The 22,823-nt window shown below is 43.2% G+C and overlaps 1 protein-coding gene across 5 annotated transcripts in view; it reads left to right on the plus strand.

Moving 5' to 3' along the window:
• Positions 1 to 874: 874 nt before the first annotated feature.
• Positions 875 to 22,823, plus strand: part of neurl1aa (neuralized E3 ubiquitin protein ligase 1Aa) — a 130,186-nt gene continuing 108,237 nt past the window's right edge. For 4 of the 5 annotated variants that reach the window (XM_056409410.1, XM_056409409.1, XM_056409411.1 and 1 more), the window contains exons 1-4: positions 875 to 1,096; positions 3,998 to 4,084; positions 20,443 to 20,693; positions 21,701 to 22,022. In XM_056409410.1, the coding sequence (XP_056265385.1) occupies positions 4,033 to 4,084; positions 20,443 to 20,693; positions 21,701 to 22,022 (625 nt within the window). In that variant the 5' untranslated portion in view covers positions 875 to 1,096; positions 3,998 to 4,032. The remainder of the gene's footprint in view (positions 1,097 to 3,997; positions 4,085 to 20,442; positions 20,694 to 21,700; positions 22,023 to 22,823) is intronic. The other variant, XM_056409408.1, reaches the window with a different exon arrangement.

Raw genomic sequence — 22,823 nt, forward strand, 5'->3', positions numbered from 1 at the left:
TCTACCAATAATACAGTTTGCTGACAGTATAATTGTCCATGTTTGTGATTGGTCACATGCTGCTGCTTCACTAAATGTCCCCCTGAGGATGAATAAAGTAATATCCTATCCTATCCAAACACCACCCTCTGTCATGTGAATGCAATCATTTGATAACCAGCATCAACCGCCGAGTGTGATTGCTGTTGTTCAGGTCCGTTAAGCCAGATAACAAGAGAGTTGAGCCTCTCACATTGGGTGAAACACCATAACATGGATAGAAGATTTTAAAAAATGACTTTTAGACGGTATTCTTTTGTGAATTAATTCTTACATATAAAGTTCCTCACCCAGCGTGTCCTTCCACAGTGCCCATGAGTAAACCCAGAGGTGGCTGAGATTGAGGGCTGTGAGGTCACCGGGGATACGTGATGACAGCTCAAGTCAGAGGCCTGACTCCTGAGGGGTCACCGGCTCTGTCTGCCAGGGGCCTGAGGCACACAACAAAGTATTGAAGGTGAAAGCGTGAGTGCTGAGAGCAAAGAATGTGACCACTGAGGTTCTGGATTCATGTTGGGTCGATGCTTGTATCTCCTTGTATTTATATATTGTTTAACAACAATGTCCTACGTGGGAACTAGACACTACATATTTGTTCATGCATTAATACATGTAATACAGGTCAATACATCTTTACACAGCCCTACACTTTGTTTGTTTCGACCGGTCGCCACGCCCACCTCGCGCTCCACAGAGCTGCGCGCGGCACTGGCAGCGTTAAAACGCGCTCAGACAGTCTCCACCTTTTATGTAAATGACACGGAGAGAGTGAGCGGGGACCGGAGGCGGAGAGAGCGCTCAGTGGATTGAATGGAGGGGGGGGAGTCGCCTTCGCGGATGTTGTCGCTGCCGCTCACAAGAAAGAGGGAGTGGGTCAGCGTCTGCATCTCTTCGCGAAGGAGAAGAAGCAATAGGCTGCCTTTGGACGCGAGCGTGCATCATGTCACGAGCGGCGGGCTGCGCGAGCGACAGCGCCTGAACCATCCACACCGGCGATAGGCGGACTCTGCGGGAATTAAAGCAATGGGTGGCCAGATAACGCGAAATGCCTTTTACGGTAAGAAACCCCCTATACATGTGGCTGGGTGTTTGGGAACTGAGTCGTTGTATTACACGCGCATTGTGCCGTTTGGTGTTTACTGACACAGGGCAGTGTTTCGCTTTATGCTCGCAGCTGGCTGTGTTATCCCCAGCAGGTACCGTATTGCCTCTGGAGCCCGTTCTTTGGTCCCAAATACGTCACTGGGGGTGAGAATAAAGGATCGACACGCGCAGCTGTGCTCACTTTTGATTACCTCATCCTCCTTCTCGCGCCCCTGTGAAGAAGACCCATATCTCCCATTGAAAGCTGCTGTGAAGTGTTCGGATGGTGAGGGCTCAGGAGCGAGCGCCTCCATGTCAGGAGGGAAGTTGCGGGGTTCCCCTACGCGCGGTGCTGTGCGGTGTGTGGTTCCCCCTCCTCGTTAATAAAGATAAATCGATACATTGATTGCAGCAATCAATGTATCGATTTATCTTTATTAACTAACGGCGATGAACCAAGCGCTCACTGTGGGGGAAGAAAGTGGCCTATGTTGGTATGTTGTCTTCGTATGGGGTATTGTGTTGATATGGTGGCACGTGGACCTCGTGGTTCTCTGTGTGGAAACAACCGTCTTCAGGTCTGCGGGTGTCTTTCAGAGGTGTCGGGGACTTTGTGGCATTACTGTCAATAAGCAGTGGTGTTGGGTCATGGAATACATCTCAGTCCCTGTGTGTCTACACTCAAAGAAATGACTCATTGGATTAACTCAATTAAATTGTTGGCAGGTTTTCCATCCAATAATTATATGCAACTCCAACTCAAATTTAGCACATCAGTGCAATACAATGTAATTAAGTTAGTCCAACTCATTTGTATCAAATACATCTAAAATAAAATAATGATATTCATTAAATTAAATTAATTTGTGTTTGTCCAACTCAAAATATAAACTAACGAACTAAAAAAATATGCAAAAAAATATGCAAACTCCACACGCCCCGACTGGGAATTGAACCCATGGCCCTCTGGCTGTGAGGCGACACTGCTAGGCACTACACCACCGTACAGCCCTGAAAATGTCTTCACCTCATGTAAACAACTGATTTTCAGCTGGCGCATGCGCAAAGGGTAGTCCTCAATGAAACACATTTATTTTGAGTTGATATGCACACCATCTAACCTAAATAAATCTAATAAATGAAAGTATTCATACATTTTGTGTTACACCCATTAAATATAAATTTCTATTTTTGTAATTGATTTATTTAAATGTATCAAACAATATTGAAATGTGTCACCTCTAAGAAGGGCTTGAATCATTTTTTTGAGTGTAGCTCGATGCTCCCAGTGGTGACAGACAGCGCACAAACAACATCATAATGTTTTTACAACATAAGTAGTCCTGCTCCTCCTCTCTACCATCATACAGAAGATAAACAATGCCAATGGCCACTCCATAATTTATGGAGTTATAGTTAGGATGCCGGTGTTATATTACATTAACATATTATTTATATATATATATATATATATGAGGGTGAGAGGGAAATTATGTGTGGATGTATTTGTGAACCTATTGAGTTAAGCCTGTTCCTACAGCCTCTTTTGTTTTGGACCAGCTGATAGTTCTAATTAAAGCCTCAGGATAGATCCAATTAGTTAAAGACTAAGACCGCAGGCAGAGGAAGCTTCAATCTCTTCTCTTTAGGGTCAAGGTCAAACACCTCATACACATTACAATACAGTAATACCAGTTCAATTCTGAGATGATTCTATTGTGGTATTATAAGTGTAACCAGTATTCGGCATAAGACCTCTGACCTCTCCGAATCCTGTCGGCAGAAATGATTACGGTTTGTGTCGAAATAATAATGTAACAACGAAATGTGAGACAACCGCCCTTAACGGACTTTCTTCCATAACGTGACATGACACGCATAACAACTTTGTGTAAAACAAAGTAGCATAACAGACATCGAGTCGATGTCTACTTTTGGTTTCATGCGGGACACGAGCAGCGGCAACTTTCCTACTTTCTGTGTGCAGACTGGCGGTGTTTGTACTGACCATAAACTTTGTGAATGGTCTTGCTTAACAGTGTATGCTAATACCAAAACAAACCTGAGGGGAGTACCTCCAAGTCCGAGGCCATGCTTCTCTACCGGAAAATGGTGGAATGCACCCTGGAGGTTGGGAGTCAATGCCCCTGGCCAGGGAGTTCAAGTATATCTGGGTCTTGTTCACCGGTGAAGGTAAAATGAAGCGTGAGAGGGACAGGCGGTTCGGTAGAGCATCAGCAGTGCTAACACGCGAGCAAACAAAACACGCTGGTTCCCCAGGAAGAGCTGGAACGTGTTTCTGGGGAGAAGGGCGTCTGGAATTCCCTCCAACGCCTGTTGACCCGGCCCCGGAGAAGCCGAAGTATATGGATGGATGGATGTGAATGTATCATCATTACCTTCGCATTGAAAATGCGGAAGGTTATGTTTTGATCACCGTGTATTTATTTATTTGTATGTGTGTTACTCGCATAACTAAAAAAGTATTAAACCGAATTGCATGAAATTTGGTGGGATGATTGGTTATTATCCGGGGACCATTTGATTAGATTTTGGGATCGATCGGGTCAAAGGTCAAGGTCATGAAAAGGTCAAGATCTTCTTTTTACCATAGTGCGGTCAATTTCTATCCAATTGGCATGCAACTAATGCCAAAATGTTCATAATTCAATGCCCAATCTTGTGATATGCGAAGGTATGCGCTCTACCGAGTGCCCGTTCTAATTTAATCTGTAATATTTCAAATAAAAATGAAAGGTTGTTTCTTTGAATGAAGTTGATCTGCATTTGTTGCTTACAAGATGTATCCCAGCCGATCTTCTTGGGAACACCCACGACACAAACGTGATCTTTTTTATTTAATTTGTCCCAATAGAATGGCGAAGTGGGAGGAGCCATGGGAAGTAAGCCATGAGTAACAACATGAGTGTTACTGGCCCTTTCAAAAGTCAACGAAGCTCAGGTTTGTGGATCACCTCAGGCTAACCCGTTCAACCACAATCAGTGAGGTTGTGGTGGTTAGAAAATGTATGTACTCAGGCAACACTTTCAGAAATACAGCTTTAAATTACTGTAAAATACTAGTTTTGATGGATCTACATAAAATGAGGACTTTCAAATTATTTTTTTACATTTACAAAATTGATTTATGTTGATCAAGCAGGATATTCTTTTAGCAGCGAAGGAATAAACTTATCCTCAGGCTGTTTACTTGTCATACAGTTCCGATGAATGGCTTGTCAAAAAATTAACTTGAAGTGAAAATAAAGAATCTTGTTTAGTTGCAAGTGACTGACGTTCTAAAAGTTTGGTGTTTGTTTAAAGGCAGGGTTTTTCCTGGGTCAAAATGGGTCTTCGGTGCTCCCCAAAAAAAAATGTGCACGGTCTGTATTGCCATGTCACCGTAATTAGCAGACATCTATTTTTTTTTCTTCCATAAATAATGGAGGCAATGCTTGAGGAAATCATTTTGCTAAAATAGATAAGCTAATAGATTGACAATTAGAGATGCACCGATCAGGTTTTTTGGTACCGATCACTGAAATCAGTACCTCAAACATTAAAGAAATCGGTAATTTCTTTAAACATTTAGGACTTTTACTTTGAAAAATGTCCTCATTGATACATTAAAATTGTTTGATTGCTATTATAGGGGATTTCAGATATGTATGGAACACATCTGCATTATTCATTTCCTGGAACTCTTGGGGAAATTTATATACAGGACTTTTTTTAACATACAAAAGTCTGACTTATTTTTATAAACTCTTCCTTGGTACAGTAAAAATGTTTTAATGTTAGCATATTTTAAGCTAAATCTCAGAAACGATCTCTAAAAATACAAAATCAGTTCATTGTTTACTTTTATATGTTCGTGTATGATTTTTGTCGACATCTTATTTTGATAAACGGATGTTGTTTCACGTGGTTCTTTCCGCTAACTTTGCAAAACCGGATGTTGTCACATAAATCCTTCCGCTAACTTTATCAAAACCCTCGCGCGCTCCCGATCGAATGCGTTTACCGTGAACATCAGTCTATAGGGACAGACATGTGAGAGTCGGCTGAGTTGACCCAGTGATTCAACTCGGGGGACGGGGACGCCGCTCGGTGGTGAGGATCCCCTCGTGGACCTCTCACTCTGCGGCCCTCGCAGGGCGCATCGTCTCCGTTGCGGTGGGCGGCGATTGAAACGTCTGATAGTTCTCGCAGATTTTACGTCATCTGATCGGCCGTTTTGATCGGCCGTTTGAGAACGCCGATCAAAACCGATAATGGGAATATCGGCCGATATGGATCAGTGCATCCCTATATAGTCCAGGTGTATTCGTGCACGTCGGGCTGTTGAGTGATCAGCAGCTGGCCGCTCTGTCCATTCGCGCACCTCACAGTTGCGTATTGATCAGACAAGAAGACACGCTTATCAACTCGATTACTATTAATCAAAACAGAACGAGGGTTCGGCTGTAGCCTACTTGAAACATACTATTGAGAACATATTCGCTGACATGCACGTGATGAACACAGTTTGTTTTTTTCCATCGCAGACTTTTTTTTGCCTTAGGCGCTCGGGAAAACGGCTTAGGCGCGCGCCCAAATTTTCTCTATGCAGGAAAAACCCTGAAAGGTAAGACTTAGAAAAAGTAACTACAAATTAAAATACATACGTCGGTGCATGAGTTAGAAACTCACTACATGCTTCTCAAAGAAAAAGATTCAAAAACAGTATCAGTTAATATAATTGAAATATCATGTACATGCCTAATCTTAGCCTAATCTATCATATTTGGAAGTATGGTTGCTATAAATATCAACAAAAAAGGTTGAAACCAAATCAAGATAATGGAACACAAAATCATATTGTTGTCAAACACTTTAGAGTCCCATGTTTCATATGTGTTTATACACTGAGAATCAGTCCGTCGGTACAACTTCCATAAATAGACCGGCAGGTATTTCAACGAGATGTGCTGTACATTGGGAGGTAAAGGTTATGAGCGTATGTTCTTTTCCAAACTGTTGCATCCACACCAGATACATTTTAAAACCTCATTAATGTCCGTTAAAAAGATTATATTACTTTGTTCTTTTGTCAGTACTTTCTTGTTAACATTTCCAGAACACTTTTCTCTGTAGAATGATGTCCGTTCAGCAGGCCTGTTTAATCCATTACATTGTTCACACACAAGTCAAATGTATTGATTACTACATACACGGGGACCTGGCGCTGCTCTGGTGACCCACAGCCATTGACAGAAAGCATTTGATTGCATCCGCTGCTTCTTCTTTTTCCAGACCTGAGAAAAAGGAACCAAAATTAAAGAAAGCATTAGAATCATATTTCCACTTCCCCCGTACTTGTCTTTGGGAATGCAGCTGCTGGAGAACTCCTGTTCTTGTTATGTGCTGTTTGCATGTCTCCAAAGGAGCCGATTAATATTCCTCCAATGTTTCCTCCTCGGCATCAGAGCACATCAGAACAGTGTCTGTTGAGTTGGTCTAGACTGGAGTACGTGGGTGCTACACTCCTATGTCCTTGCGAATGCACTCAAAGTGGGCCAGTGTCTGAGGCCGCACCGGATGATTGGATGGATTGTTTTACGCCGCCCGTTGTCAATTGGATTTCTGTATCGAAAGACAAAGCAGAGACTGAGATGCTATATAACAAAGTAACGTTTCTTAACTTTCTAGAATGGGATCGGATCACAGTGATGTCATGGGATATGCCCCCGGTCATAGAGGCAATGGATATTTAATACAGCATGCAGACCAACAGCTACCACTTTGAAATATCTCCTCTGTCTTTGTGTGTATGAGAGCACATAGAGGTGGTCAAGCCTGAAGTGGTTGCTATGCAGAGACATAAGCATATGCCTCAGGGGCCGGTGGTATCGAGTGTGTGGCAGTGTCTCTCATATGATTTGATCTTCAGTCAATCACATGACTGTACAATTAATCGAGAATGAATCGCAATATTTATGGTTAAAATGCATTGAAGTGAAAAATACATTGTTAATGTGGTAACTATCACTCCAGTGTTCTAATGGTACATTTAATCTTAGAAGACTAATGGATGATTAGAAAACCCTGAAAACCTTGTGCAATTATGTTAGCGCAGCTGAAAACTGTTTTGCTGATGAGAGAAGCTATAAAACTGGCCTTCCTTTGGTTGATTATCTTGCAGCATGTCATTCTGTGGGTTCGATAAGACTCTCAAAATGGCCAGAAAAAGAACTTTCATGTGAAACTCGCCAGTCTATTCTTGTCCTTAGAATGCCGGCTATTCCATGCGGGAAAAAAGTCACTTGCATCCTACAGCGGTGTGTACTACTCCCTTCAGAGAACAGCACAAACGGGCTCTAACCAGAGCAGAAAGAGAAGTGGGAGGCCCCGGTGCACAACTCAGCAAGAAGACAAGTACATTAGAGTCTCTAGTTTGAGAAATAGACGCCTCACAGGTCCTCAACTGGCAGCTTCTTTAAATGGTACCCGCAAAACGCCAGTGTCAACGTCGACAGTGAAGAGGCGACTCTGGGATGCTGGCCTTCTAGGCAGAGTGGCAAAGAAAAAGCCATATCTGAGACTGGCCAATACAAAGAAAAGATTGGTATGGGCAAAAGAACACAGGCATTGGACAGAGGAAGATTGGAAAAGGTGTTATGGACAGATGAATCCAAGTTTGAGGTGTTTGGATCACACAGAAGAACATTTGTGAGACGCAGAACAGGTGAAAAGATGCTGGAAGAGTGCCTGACACCATCTGTCAAGCATGGTTGAGGTAATGTGATGGTCTGGGGCTGCTTTGGTGCTGGTAAAGTGGGAGATTTGTACCAGGTAAAAGGGATTTTAAATAAGGAAGGCTATCACTCCATTTTGCAACGCCATGCCATACCCTGTGGGCAGCGCTTGATTGGAGCCAATTTCCTCCTCCAACAGGACAATGACCCAAAGCACACCTCCACATTGTGCAAGAACTATTTAGGGAAGAAGCAGGCAGCTGGTATGCTGTCTGTAATGGAGTGGCCAGCACAGTCACCAGATCTCAACCCCATTGAGCTGTTGTGGGAGCAGCTTGACCGTATGGTCCGCAAGAAGTGCCCATCAAGCCAATCCAACTTGTGGCAGGTGCTTCAGGAAGCGTGGGTGACATTTCAACAGATTACCTCAACAAATTAACAGCTAGAATGCCAAAGGTCTGCAATGCTGTAATTGCTGCAAAAGGAGCATTCTTTGACGAAAGCAAAGTTTGAAGAAAAAAATTAATACTTCAAATACAAATCATTATTTCTAACCTTGTCAATGTCTTGACTATATTTTCTATACATTTTGCAACTCATTTGATAAATAAAAGTGTGAGTTTTCATGGAAAACACGAAATTGTCTGGGTGATCCCAAAATTTGAACGGTAGTGTATATATATATATATATTAATCCCTCAGGATAAGAAACACACCAAATCTTTAAGAAAATGGTTCTTATTCAATTACAATAGAAATAGAAACAACAGTAAATGCCTTTAATTAAACCCAAAGACGTGTTGTAGCGCTGGGACATCACTTCCGCAAAGTTCTGGCTGAGTCCTTCCCGATTCCAGTCATGAGACGTGAGCTGCCGTTACTGTTGTCAGAGCACAGCCCACGCAGGGCGCAGACCGAAAGAATGTAGAACAACGTGGACGTGAAAGCGGCGCTCCGTTTGTTTCAACGAGAAAGCAATGAATAATCCTGATGAATAATCGGGATTGAAACAATTCTTTTGGCCATAATGGTGCAGCCCCAGTCATCAAACCCGGGGTAGACGAACTGTCTACCTTCAAGGCGGTGCCCACATGGTGACTTCCTGCCAGCGCTGCCGCTGAATAGCATCTTGCCTGTTTTCAGTCAACGCACACTGCATATAATTACGCCTCTCCACCAGCCGGCTCTCTTTCGCTGCCAGAGAGGCATCATTGGATTCCAATGTGCCTCGCTGTATGTGGCCTTTGGATGTCATTACTTCTTGAAAACGTTCTGTAATCCCGCTCGTAAAGAGAATGCGGTAACATCGAGAAGAATGGTGGGGGATGTACTCCAGAGTTCATCATCTCGGGCCCCGTCTACATCCAGGATATGGTCAAACCTTACACCACAGCACGTTCACTCCGCTCGGCAACAACCAATCGATGAGTGACTCCATCACTCGACAAAAACCAGACTGTTTGCTGTCCTGGCTCCTCATTTGTGGAACCAGCTCCCCACTGACATCAGGACAGCAGGAAGTCTCTACATCTTCCGCCGGAAACTAAAAACACATCTTTTCCGACTATATCTGGATTAAAAAACAGATTAGCACTTCAGTGGCACTTAAATGGCACTTACCTGTGGTATTACTTATGGTATTACTTATGGTACTTTTGTAGTTTGACTTTCTTGAAGAAATGTTACTCTCTGGATTATTGTTGTTTTATTACTGAGTTTGTACTCTTGGTTGAATGCACTTATTGTAAGTCGCTTTGGATAAAAGCGTCAGCTAAATGACATGTAATGTAATGTAATCCCTTCTGTCTCACCTTTCACTTTCAGGTCAATGCGGTGTGAAATATTGATAGTGTGTCCCTCAAGCAGGATGAGCACAGGGCAGGGAACTATAGATATTCCTGAAGTTAGTTTCTACTCTTCATTCTCCTAAATCATGGTATGTTTTAGTCTGTCCCTCCCTGCCAATTCGGTTTCTCGCTCGCTCTGTGGAGGCAGACGCAAAATAAAATGACAAAAATCTCCCTCAAAAAACAACCAGCATTTAGCCAATTGCAAAACATATATTGTTGTCCAACCCTGTCTGGTATTATCATGGTCCCATAGATCTATTCTTTATGTCCATAAACATAACATGTTGTCTGCGCCTCAGCAACAGACCTGATGTACGTGTGAAAGGGCAAAACTGATTTGTGGAAGTGTTGGCATTTAACATGTTATCATTCTAGGAAGAACATTCGTGAAATCATGAAGATGTCTTTGTAAACCCAATCTGCTGCTGGACAACAGATAACATTTGCATCACTAAGTCAGAGTTAATGATTAAAGACTTTGCACATCAGCCTTATCCCCCTCCTCTCCTAATTACCATGGACACGAATCATCATCTATCAATGCATCATCAACACTGAACCAATAGGTTAGTCGTGATGTTGCCTAGCAGCACGCCACGTCCTTTGGTTGCTACCAACAAAAACGAGTGATGAGCCGTAATGAGTTCCTGGTGCGTGTCCCCAGGTAGAGCAGCAGCTACAGTTACTGTCTCTGCAGTCGCCTCCCTGTCACTGAACCACACAGCCGGTTGGGTTTCACATGTCGGGCCCATGGTGGCCGTCACGGACGTGTGAGCGAAGATCAGGAGGAACAGGAAATGTAATACCCTGTTAACCACCAAGTAAAAGGCAACATATCTATAAGCCGCGTAAAGCCATCCTGAGCTGCGCTTGGATGTATCGAAGCCTAAATGGTAATGTGTGTGATCAATGGTGGCTATTATTGCGTGATTCCTTTCACAGCCGCTGTTACATCACGCTGGAATGGCGTTTTTGTCACGAGTCAGTGGTATTGAATACATCATTCAGACACTTCTATGTAAACATCATTAAGATGAGGTTTGTCATTGGCCTCCAGGCTCGTTGTGGCGTTGTAAATGCCGCTGTCCGGGTCTACGGAGAGCAACATCAAATAAGAACTAAAGAGGAACATCTTACACTGGGAAAACAAATCATGCCTTTATCTTTATGAGATGGTGACGATTCCACTTGGGTCTAGAGAGAACTGCGTTAGTGTTAAAGCACAAGAGTCAACGTGGTTTTAGAATAATGAAACTATGTTTTATTAACAGATTCTTTTGGAGATTGATCTACAACAATCAGGGTAATCATTTGTTATTTTATGTAGCACCCAACAAGAGCCTGCATGCCTGCTTATTCCTAAAATGTGTGTGTGTGTTCTCCTATGAAGAGTGTTAACTGGACTGTACATGGCAACAATAAGAGGGAGTGGGTTGCTATGTGGGCTACCTGTGTTTAATAAGTGTTTCTGTTGTTGTGACTGCATATTTTAGCCTGCACAAGATCATGTTGCCTGTTTGTCAGGTAACTGATGATGTGAGATAAGCCTAACTGTAACCTGATGTGACCAATTCATTTGGAGAAATGCTGTTACAGTTGTTCCCCAGCACCAGGCAGTAAGTATTTAAATAGTTTTCTCCCACTTATAAAATCCTATTTTTCGGGAAACCACCACAGGTGATAATTGGTGAGTAACAACGACACAACTCGAGATAATTAAACACACAGCTCACCTCTGAAATGGGAGGTTAGTTTACTGCTCCACAGAGATGTTGGTTGGCGTAAGACGGGTATTATCTGTACACATCCCTGTGTGGTGTTGTCAGGGGTGGGAGAAAGTCTTCTCTCTGGGGCCGAGGAATACAGGCGTTTTACCCAATTGCTCCATAATTGATGTTACCAGTTTACATCAAGGGGGTCACATATCTGGCTCTGTGGACAGGAGCATATACTCTAGGATTTGTGTTGCTGAGGTAATCGGAGGACTGAGACCAGTCGATAGGCTCGAGGCTTCTTTGGTCTGTCCAATAACTTCAAATTGCAACATGGGCTTTAAGTGTACACACCGAATCTTTAACAGCTGAACTGCTGTGTGGGATAAATTATTGTATTGTCAATAAAAAGACAATTTTGCTAAAATGTCTTTTTACGAAGTAAATACAAAGTCATTTATTTCTGTTCCATCTTATATGTGTTCAGACAGAAGGTAGCACTCAGGTAAACACCATATGGGTGGTGGTGGCGTTGGTGTGTTGCTGCTGGATATGAGAGGATGAAATACTAAGCACCAGCTAGTCTGGTTTGTAGGCTGAGCAGTGTACTCTCCCCTAAAGTAGGACTTAAAAATCGGGAAAAGTTCTCATACAGTAATTTTCTTCTCCTCAAACTTTTTAAGCTCATCAGTAGAATTAGCACAGCGCCTCAAGGTGGTCTACCACTAACCAGGCAGCATTAACCTGATATTCATTTTTTTTTTCAGAGTAGAACACTTTTAAAACAACAATAATTGATTTGACCAATTAGAGCCTAGCTGAGTGTTTTTTTTGCCTAAACGTAATTCGTTGAGGAGACGTAAGTTCCCTGTGAAAAGACACGATACATGCAGAGAGTGAAAACTGACACGCCATCAAGGACACGGTCCAAAGGGGATTGATACAGGGGAGCCTCGAGCATCATCGTTGGCAGCGTAGCACCACTGCCCAAGCGTCAACACACGACAACTGATGTGTTGGTTTAACACGCTGATTCTTGAAGCTCCAATTATCTCTTTCTTTTTTTGCTCTCCAACAACTGCTACATTAAATATCTGCATCTTTAGCTGCTAAATCAGTGAATGTTTTTTAAAGAAACGCCAAATTTGAAAAAAGGGCTAAACATTTAAATGTCGAATGTAATAAAAAATAATCTAAATTAGATCAGATTTCTTGAGGGAGTGCAGATAGTGACAGTGAGGGCTCCATTATAAGGTAGCTCTGACAGGAGGACCAGCGAGGGACTCCATCAAGGATCAATCAACCTGTACTAAATGCCACAAATGCTCACTGGTGTATTGCTAACTTTGCTGTGTTTATATCCGGGTTTTTTTTTTAGCAGAAACAACATCTCCCTGCAGGAACTGGACAATAGGTTGGGAGTGGTGAGAGTGAGACAGTAGGGTTTTTTTTTTTTTTTACTGTCAGTGTAATTTAGTTCAAAAATAGAAGTTGCAAACTTCCTCCAACGTACATGTCAACTTAAATAGTAGGAAGGGTCAAAATGTCACAACAACTAAATCTAATTTAATCTGGTGTAGCTTCTCACCAATTTATTAGAGTGAATGAATCATCCTGTCCTCTCATTGACCTGCACATGCGAATACTTGCAAAGATGCGGTGTCTTTAAGGATGTGTTGTTCGTGAAGATATTTGGTTATAGGGCTGGGGAGACCTTTCAGAATGGTAAAAATCCAATAACATGTTCTCTTTGCTCTGAACTGATATTCCCCTTTTTGTTTGAACGGCCACCCAGAAACCACGCCAAATCGTCGTTGCAAAAAGCTACAATCTGAGACCATAAATATCATGTTGTTGTATCTGAGTAAACAAAAGGCATCTGTTGTATCCCAACTGATAGCTGCAGCGTGAAAGAGTGCGCTGATCAAGACCTTTTAGTTACATGGGGTTGCTAAGGAACATGAATTTACACATAGCCTGTTCCCTCCAGCAGCTGCGCCCCTTTAGAGCTCAGTAATGCATTCAGCTCAATCTGCTCAGTACCATGTGCACCACATTCAACAACTGCTCTCCTGTCGCTGTGCCTAAGACAAAAGGCCTCAGCAGCTCGTAGTTTGGGGCCAGATTGAGCGGTGGACGCGTACAGGGGCAAAAAACTTGACTGGGCATTACTTGATGAACACAGATGAGAGGGAGAGAGAGAGAGAAAACTGCACGGTCTTATCAGGACTCAACAGGACATCTGCTGCTGCCACTGTGTTGGCTTTCTTCTGTTTGTTAGTCAGAGAGTCCCCGTTGATTATGATGGTGGATATAGAGCAAGTCCACCAGACACTGTATATTAACTAGAATTCTACTTTGATATTTTCAAATCTAGCCATTTATATCGGTGACATTGGTTGAGATGAATCTTCATTCCCCTCTGTTCTACACCGTAATACTGTTATTCTAAGAAAACTTACATAATGAACACATACTTTTGACCGGAGGCATTATCTGATCATGTCGTCTCAGGAATGCTGTGTCTCAGGAACGCCTGGAGGGAATTTCTTCAAATTGGGCTCAATTTTTAACTGGAGGACGAACTGAACAGATTTGGGTGGTCAAAAGTAACGTTGACCTTGCAAAATAAATTTTTGGCCATAACTCAAGAATTAAAACGATTATTAAGTCGCAAATGTCCGTCTAATTGAATGAAATGATGAAGTGATAACATTTTTGGATAGATAGTGCAAGGCGATGATTTTAGTTCCTACAGATAGGTGTTGAAACATTTGGTGTTAAAATGTGTTCAGCATGATTGGATACAAAAATCGGGTTTAAATGATGTTTATGCTGATGCATCGGTTCCTCTGATTTGAGGAGCTGGAGTTTGTTTCTAGCCAGAGAGAAATCAATCCAAAAAGAGACACACATTCAAATGCCTCCCCTGACAGTAGCTTGGATGGTCCATAATGCAATACAGCTGGGAAACATGTCGCGCTTTGACTCAGAAATGGCATGAACATGAGAGGGTGATCACTAACTGATGTAAAACCAGAGTAGGCCAGACAAGAGAAAGTGGGCACAACAATAAAATAAAATTAAACGACTTAACCACAAAATAGTGGAATGTTAAAACACAAATACTGAAACTTCTGGAAATCATTTAACATCCTAGAATGATGGCTTCAGCTTGCTTTCGTAATACTAACACATCAATCTTAATCTGGCAGTTACCAGCTCTGGAAAATCTATGCTCGCTCCAATGCATGTGGATTCATACCCCCTCAGCCACTCTCCAGTCAGTCCCAGTCGATCTCGACCGCTTCGCACAGCTGCGTACTCGCGCGCTGTCGGGGACAGTGACAGCGCCGCTGTCTGCGCCTCCCCGGTGAGAAGAGGCAGTAGACGGACTGCCCACTCCACCGCCGGCCAGCCACATGCCTCCGCCGTCACCTCAAACGTCTCCAAAAACGATTGAACATCGTCTGCCGTCGTCATTTTCGAGACCTCCACCCCCGCCAAGGGTGGAGGGCTTGGTGGAGCCACAGCTGTCCGGGCGGCGAGCCGCTCCAGGGCTCCCGTCTGCCTCTCTGCCTGGGCCAGGAGCGCCCCCCAGAGTTGCCGGTTCGCCTCTGTCTGGTCCCGCTGCATAGCTGCCATCCCCTCCAGCATCTGCCCCAGCGCCATCAATAGCTGGGTAGGCAGATCTGAGTGTTGCTGGCTGCTCTCCATGTGCTTTCCAAAAAAAAATTTAATATTTTTTTTAAAGGGCTTCACGTTTGGCTCCAGTGTGACAGCTTTCTTGCCATCACTTGTAGGTTCTCCCTATCAGCACCACAGAACGAGTACTCGGAGGGATACTTGGCAATATCTTTTATTACACCCAGACCCCAGACCGTGTCTCCGCTCGGCACTCCACCCCGTCTTCAGTCCATCCAGCTCCTTTTGAAGACCAAGCCTCGCAGATACAAACACAGATTGCCATCAGCTGGTCTGATTGTCATCAGTCCAGCTGATGGCAATCAGACACCGTTCCCTGAACCACACCCCCGCTCCACCCACTCTGCAGCCGAGCCTTAACACCCCCCGCTGCCACAGCCGCGTAAAGCCATCCTGAGCTGCGCTTGGATGTATCGAAGCCTAAATGGTCATGTGTGTGATCAATGGTGGCTATTATTGCGTGATTCCTTTCACAGCCGCTGTTACATCACGCTGGAATGGCGTTTTTGTCACGAGTCAGTGGTATTGAATACATCATTCAGACACTTCTATGTAAACATCATTAAGATGAGGTTTGTCATTGGCCTCCAGGCTCGTTGTGGCGTTGTAAATGCCGCTGTCCGGGTCTACGGAGAGCAACATCAAATAAGAACTAAAGAGGAACATCTTACACTGGGAAAACAAATCATGCCTTTATCTTTATGAGATGGTGACGATTCCACTTGGGTCTAGAGAGAACTGCGTTAGTGTTAAAGCACAAGAGTCAACGTGGTTTTAGAATAATGAAACTATGTTTTATTAACAGATTCTTTTGGAGATTGATCTACAACAATCAGGGTAATCATTTGTTATTTTATGTAGCACCCAACAAGAGCCTGCATGCCTGCTTATTCCTAAAATGTGTGTGTGTGTTCTCCTATGAAGAGTGTTAACTGGACTGTACATGGCAACAATAAGAGGGAGTGGGTTGCTATGTGGGCTACCTGTGTTTAATAAGTGTTTCTGTTGTTGTGACTGCATATTTTAGCCTGCACAAGATCATGTTGCCTGTTTGTCAGGTAACTGATGTGAGATAAGCCTAACTGTAACCTGATGTGACCAATTCATTTGGAGAAATGCTGTTACAGTTGTTCCCCAGCACCAGGCAGTAAGTATTTAAATAGTTTTCTCCCACTTATAAAATCCTATTTTTCGGGAAACCACCACAGGTGATAATTGGTGAGTAACAACGACACAACTCGAGATAATTAAACACACAGCTCACCTCTGAAATGGGAGGTTAGTTTACTGCTCCACAGAGATGTTGGTTGGCGTAAGACGGGTATTATCTGTACACATCCCTGTGTGGTGTTGTCAGGGGTGGGAGAAAGACTTCTCTCTGGGGCCGAGGAATACAGGCGTTTTACCCAATTGCTCCATAATTGATGTTACCAGTTTACATCAAGGGGGTCACATATCTGGCTCTGTGGACAGGAGCATATACTCTAGGATTTGTGTTGCTGAGGTAATCGGAGGACTGAGACCAGTCGATAGGCTCGAGGCTTCTTTGGTCTGTCCAATAACTTCAAATTGCAACATGGGCTTTAAGTGTACACACCGAATCTTTAACAGCTGAACTGCTGTGTGGGATAAATTATTGTATTGTCAATAAAAAGACAATTTTGCTATAATGTCTTTTTACGAAGTAAATACAAAGTCATTTATTTCTGTTCCATCTTATATGTGTTCAGACAGAAGGTAGCACTCAGGTAAACACCATATGGGTGGTGGTGGCGTTGGTGTGTTGCTGCTGGATATGAGAGGACGAAATACTAAGCACCAGCTAGTCTGGTTTGTAGGCTGAGCAGTGTACTCTCCCCTAAAGTAGGACTTAAAAATCGGGAAAAGTTCTCATACAGTAATTTTCTTCTCCTCAAACTTTTTAAGCTCATCAGTAGAATTAGCACAGCGCCTCAAGGTGGTCTACCACTAACCAGGCAGCATTAACCTGATATTCATTTTTTTTTTCAGAGTAGAACACTTTTAAAACAACAATAATTGATTTGACCAATTAGAGCCTAGCTGAGTGTTTTTTTTGCCTAAACGTAATTCGTTGAGGAGACGTAAGTTCCCTGTGAAAAGACACGATACATGCAGAGAGTGAAAACTGACACGCCATCAAGGACACGGTCCAAAGGGGATTGATACAGGGGAGCCTCGAGCATCATCGTTGGCAGCGTAGCACCACTGCCCAAGCGTCAACACACGACAACTGATGTGTTGGTTTAACACGCTGATTCTTGAAGCTCCAATTATCTCTTTCTTTTTTTGCTCTCCAACAACTGCTACATTAAATATCTGCATCTTTAGCTGCTAAATCAGTGAATGTTTTTTAAAGAAACGCCAAATTTGAAAAAAGGGCTAAACATTTAAATGTCGAATGTAATAAAAAATAATCTAAATTAGATCAGATTTCTTGAGGGAGTGCAGATAGTGACAGTGAGGGCTCCATTATAAGGTAGCTCTGACAGGAGGACCAGCGAGGGACTCCATCAAGGATCAATCAACCTGTACTAAATGCCACAAATGCTCACTGGTATTGCTAACTTTGCTGTGTTTATATCCGGGTTTTTTTTTTAGCAGAAACAACATCTCCCTGCAGGAACTGGACAATAGGTTGGGAGTGGTGAGAGTGAGACAGTAGGGTTTTTTTTTTTTTTTACTGTCAGTGTAATTTAGTTCAAAAATAGAAGTTGCAAACTTCCTCCAACGTACATGTCAACTTAAATAGTAGGAAGGGTCAAAATGTCACAACAACTAAATCTAATTTAATCTGGTGTAGCTTCTCACCAATTTATTAGAGTGAATGAATCATCCTGTCCTCTCATTGACCTGCACATGCGAATACTTGCAAAGATGCGGTGTCTTTAAGGATGTGTTGTTCGTGAAGATATTTGGTTATAGGGCTGGGGAGACCTTTCAGAATGGTAAAAATCCAATAACATGTTCTCTTTGCTCTGAACTGATATTCCCCTTTTTGTTTGAACGGCCACCCAGAAACCACGCCAAATCGTCGTTGCAAAAAGCTACAATCTGAGACCATAAATATCATGTTGTTGTATCTGAGTAAACAAAAGGCATCTGTTGTATCCCAACTGATAGCTGCAGCGTGAAAGAGTGCGCTGATCAAGACCTTTTAGTTACATGGGGTTGCTAAGGAACATGAATTTACACATAGCCTGTTCCCTCCAGCAGCTGCGCCCCTTTAGAGCTCAGTAATGCATTCAGCTCAATCTGCTCAGTACCATGTGCACCACATTCAACAACTGCTCTCCTGTCGCTGTGCCTAAGACAAAAGGCCTCAGCAGCTCGTAGTTTGGGGCCAGATTGAGCGGTGGATGCGTACAGGGGCAAAAAACTTGACTGGGCATTACTTGATGAACACAGATGAGAGGGAGAGAGAGAGAAAACTGCACGGTCTTATCAGGACTCAACAGGACATCTGCTGCCACTGTGTTGGCTTTCTTCTGTTTGTTAGTCAGAGAGTCCCCGTTGATTATGATGGTGGATATAGAGCAAGTCCACCAGACACTGTATATTAACTAGAATTCTACTTTGATATTTTCAAATCTAGCCATTTATATCGGTGACATTGGTTGAGATGAATCTTCATTCCCCTCTGTTCCACACCGTAATACTGTTATTCTAAGAAAACTTACATAATGAACACATACTTTTGACCGGAGGCATTATCTGATCATGTCGTCTCAGGAATGCTGTGTCTCAGGAACGCCTGGAGGGAATTTCTTCAAATTGGGCTCAATTTTTAACTGGAGGACGAACTGAACAGATTTGGGTGGTCAAAAGTAACGTTGACCTTGCAAAATAAATTTTTGGCCATAACTCAAGAATTAAAACGATTATTAAGTCGCAAATGTCCGTCTAATTGAATGAAATGATGAAGTGATAACATTTTTGGATAGATAGTGCAAGGCGATGATTTTAGTTCCTACAGATAGGTGTTGAAACATTTGGTGTTAAAATGTGTTCAGCATGATTGGATACAAAAATCGGGTTTAAATGATGTTTATGCTGATGCATCGGTTCCTCTGATTTGAGGAGCTGGAGTTTGTTTCTAGCCAGAGAGAAATCAATCCAAAAAGAGACACACATTCAAATGCCTCCCCTGACAGTAGCTTGATGGTCCATAATGCAATACAGCTGGGAAACATGTCGCGCTTTGACTCAGAAATGGCATGAACATGAGAGGGTGATCACTAACTGATGTAAAACCAGAGTAGGCCAGACAAGAGAAAGTGGGCACAACAATAAAATTAAATTAAACGACTTAACCACAAAATAGTGGAATGTTAAAACACAAATACTGAAACTTCTGGAAATCATTTAACATCCTAGAATGATGGCTTCAGCTTGCTTTCGTAATACTAACACATCAATCTTAATCTGGCAGTTACCAGCTCTGGAAAATCTATGCTCGCTCCAATGCATGTGGATTCATACCCCCTCAGCCACTCTCCAGTCAGACCCATTGACTGGATCATCTGGATGCTTCAATTATCAAGTCAGTCGAGCCTTCCTCTGCAAACTATTTATTGGACTGCTTTCTTTTACACAAGAATAATGTCCTAATCTCAGTTTTAATTTAGCTAAGAAAATGATCTTGTTATTAATCTGCATGTGGTGTGTAATATGTGACCCTAGTCTCACTCACAAGTCAAATACTGGTGCTGGGTCAGTGCCCATTTGTGTCTGATACGACGCAAAGAGGCACCCTTCAGCGTCTGTGTGAGACGCACCTAACTCCAATGTAACCCCATCCACGTCAGTATGAGGCGCTCAGACTCCGCTTCATGCGGGGGTCAGGGTGCATGTTGGGATCCAACAAACGGACATGTGTCCTACTGAACGGTTCACAATCGACATGGTCCATCACATCGCATTCAAAAGGGCCATTGGTCAGGGAACAGTTCTGAATGTGAATAACCGAGGAGCATAATTACTTGGACATGTGCTGCAATGTAGACCTGCATGGAGATTTGCTTTCCACCCTGCATGTGATTATGGCTGATAGTTTATTACTCCATGCTCGCATATAATCGACAAAGAACCCAAATACAAGAATTCAGGAATCTTAGATGATGTGGTAATATGTGGTTATTTCTAATTTGATGAAAACATCAAATTAGAAATGAGAACATCCGACCATGAATACAGTGACCAAACCTAACCTGCTGCTCCTCATGAGGATTTGTGTGTTTCACAGTAAAGCTCAACTGTCTCTGTGCTTTGTGCTTCTTTTGTCTCCATCTGGCTCAGACTCCCTGGGTGGCCCGTTCCCGTCCACGTCGCATCGATGCCACCACAAACCCAAGAGGTGCCTGCCTATCCAGTGCGGCAGCGTTGGCAGGCCTCCTCCCATCAACCCACTGCTCTTTCATCCAAACGCCAAGGGGTCCCAAATTGTCATGGACCTCGCCCAGAAAACAGTCAAAAGGCAGGCCAGTTTCTGCAATGCCATCACTTTCAGCAACAGACCCATGGCGCTGTATGAGCAAGTCCGCCTCAAGGTAAGTTTGGGAGCTTTAAAACAGACAAAACGATTGTATCTTAGGTTTACACTTAAAGCAACACTATGTAACTTTTGGACCTTAAAATAACAGCTTGAAAAAAATTGTGCCGCTACAATGACTTTTAATATGACGATTTGCATCTCCACTATTGCCAACGGGGTCTGTGGGGAAATAACTCCGCTATGTAAGATTCTGGAGCCGCCCGGTACATCCGGCGGATGTACTCGACCTGCTTTCTGGCAGTGATTACGCAATGTCATAAAGTGCCACTTCACGCTCGCAGCTACAGTATAAGGGTAGCTTTTTATGTAGCTTTTTGGTGTTGTCAACATATTGTATTCGATCACACGTACTCCACATTTGCAGTCCCCAAAACAAAAGTAATGACTGACGCGCGCACGCGCACCCCCCAAAAAGCCGCAAACAGCTGATCGACCAGGCGGGGCGAGGCCGTTCAATCCCTCAGCCCTTCACCCTAGTCCGTAGGTGCTGGGCCAGTTCACAGTGTTCCTGCGCAGTCTTCTATTAGTGATCCCGCCTGGTATGAATCCAAAATAGAAAGTCGCCGGATTGCCGCTGTTTGAGTCCGCCGACTGTCAGCGCTCCAAACAAAAACCTCACACCTCCCCTCGTCACCTTTTATAACCCGTGACACGTACAAATAATAATAATAATAATATTATAATACAGGACAACACATGATCCCAACTCAATACAAGTGTATGCGAGGCTGCATCTATCGTCACTGGGTATTTACGACACTGAAATCGATACCTAAATACCTAAAAACCTGAAGGGGGCGCCAAAAGGGAAAAGTTACATAGTGTTGCTTTAATATGTGGAGTTTGTCAGTGAAGTGACTACACAGGGATTTATTGTGTAGAAGTTGAGAGTCGGGGGTGATACGCAGCCTCATTTAAAAACGCAGTCACTTCTTTGATCAAAGTTCTCGGAAATAATTTTCCAAATAATACCAATAAAGCCACATATGGTTCTCTCCTCAGATTACTAAGAAGCAGTGTTGCTGGAGTGGGGCTCTACGTCTGGGCTTCACTGCCAAAGACCCATCCAGGATAAACCCAGACAACCTGCCCAAGTACGCCTGCCCCGACCTGGTGGCCCAGAGTGGCTTCTGGGCCAAGGCCCTGCCGGAGGAGTTTGCCAACGAGGACAACATTATTGCCTTTTGGGTCGACAAGAAGGGCAGGGTCTTCTACCGCATTAACGAGTCCAGTCCCATGCTGTTCTTCAGTGGAGTCCGCACAGCCGAGCCCCTCTGGGCCATCATTGATGTTTACGGTCTGACCCGAGGAGTGCAGCTGCTAGGTAAGACGGTTAAAGAGCTGAATTAACAAATGGATAATGGGGGCAACTGCCTCTGGGACCCAGACCCTCAAGGGGGCCCATGAAAACAAAGGAGTATGTGATAGATGGATTAACAGATTGGAAACTAAAATGTGCACAATTTTACCAGAATACTATTTAACAGAGTAAAGAAAATAATATGATAATGTCACAGTCCAGACTTTTGGCAGTTATTCGGAGTAACTGCATTGGCATCTACATGCGTGGTTTCCATGATACACAGTTTTCATTGCGACTGCTGGACGAGATCCCAGTTGTGCAAGCACAATGACGGAAACACCACTCTGAGATGTCACATTTCTCTTTGTGAATTGTTTTTACCCAGGGGTTTTCATCCAACACAACAGTGACTCTTTTTCTCAGAAACCATGTCATTTCTTTTCATAGTGGTCCAGGGTAATGCATCACCAGATGCTAGTGTTGAAACCGGTGGGTGACACATATTGTAAACCCTCACAAAGAAACGACATGTTGTGATCACCTTTTCTTACTGCGTGGAGAGCTGACCGTTTGGTCCAGTCGGCCTCTGCCTTTTCTTCCACTTGATTTTTAAGGAGGTGAAACTGAAATGCTAAAGGCGCAAAAAATCTTGCTAAGCGCTGAAAATTCACAGGTTCAATAAATATGGTAGATCATCAAAGTGAATTGACTTGCAATCTTCACACAAGATAATCCGCCATTGCATTTAATTTAGCCTTTTGAGTTTCCTAATAAGACAGTATAACCGCAGGGAACGTCAGCGCCAAACATTAAAGCATTGTG

This window comes from Pseudoliparis swirei, chromosome 24 (genome assembly GCF_029220125.1).
Source record: "Pseudoliparis swirei isolate HS2019 ecotype Mariana Trench chromosome 24, NWPU_hadal_v1, whole genome shotgun sequence".
Classification (NCBI taxonomy): domain Eukaryota; kingdom Metazoa; phylum Chordata; class Actinopteri; order Perciformes; family Liparidae; genus Pseudoliparis; species Pseudoliparis swirei.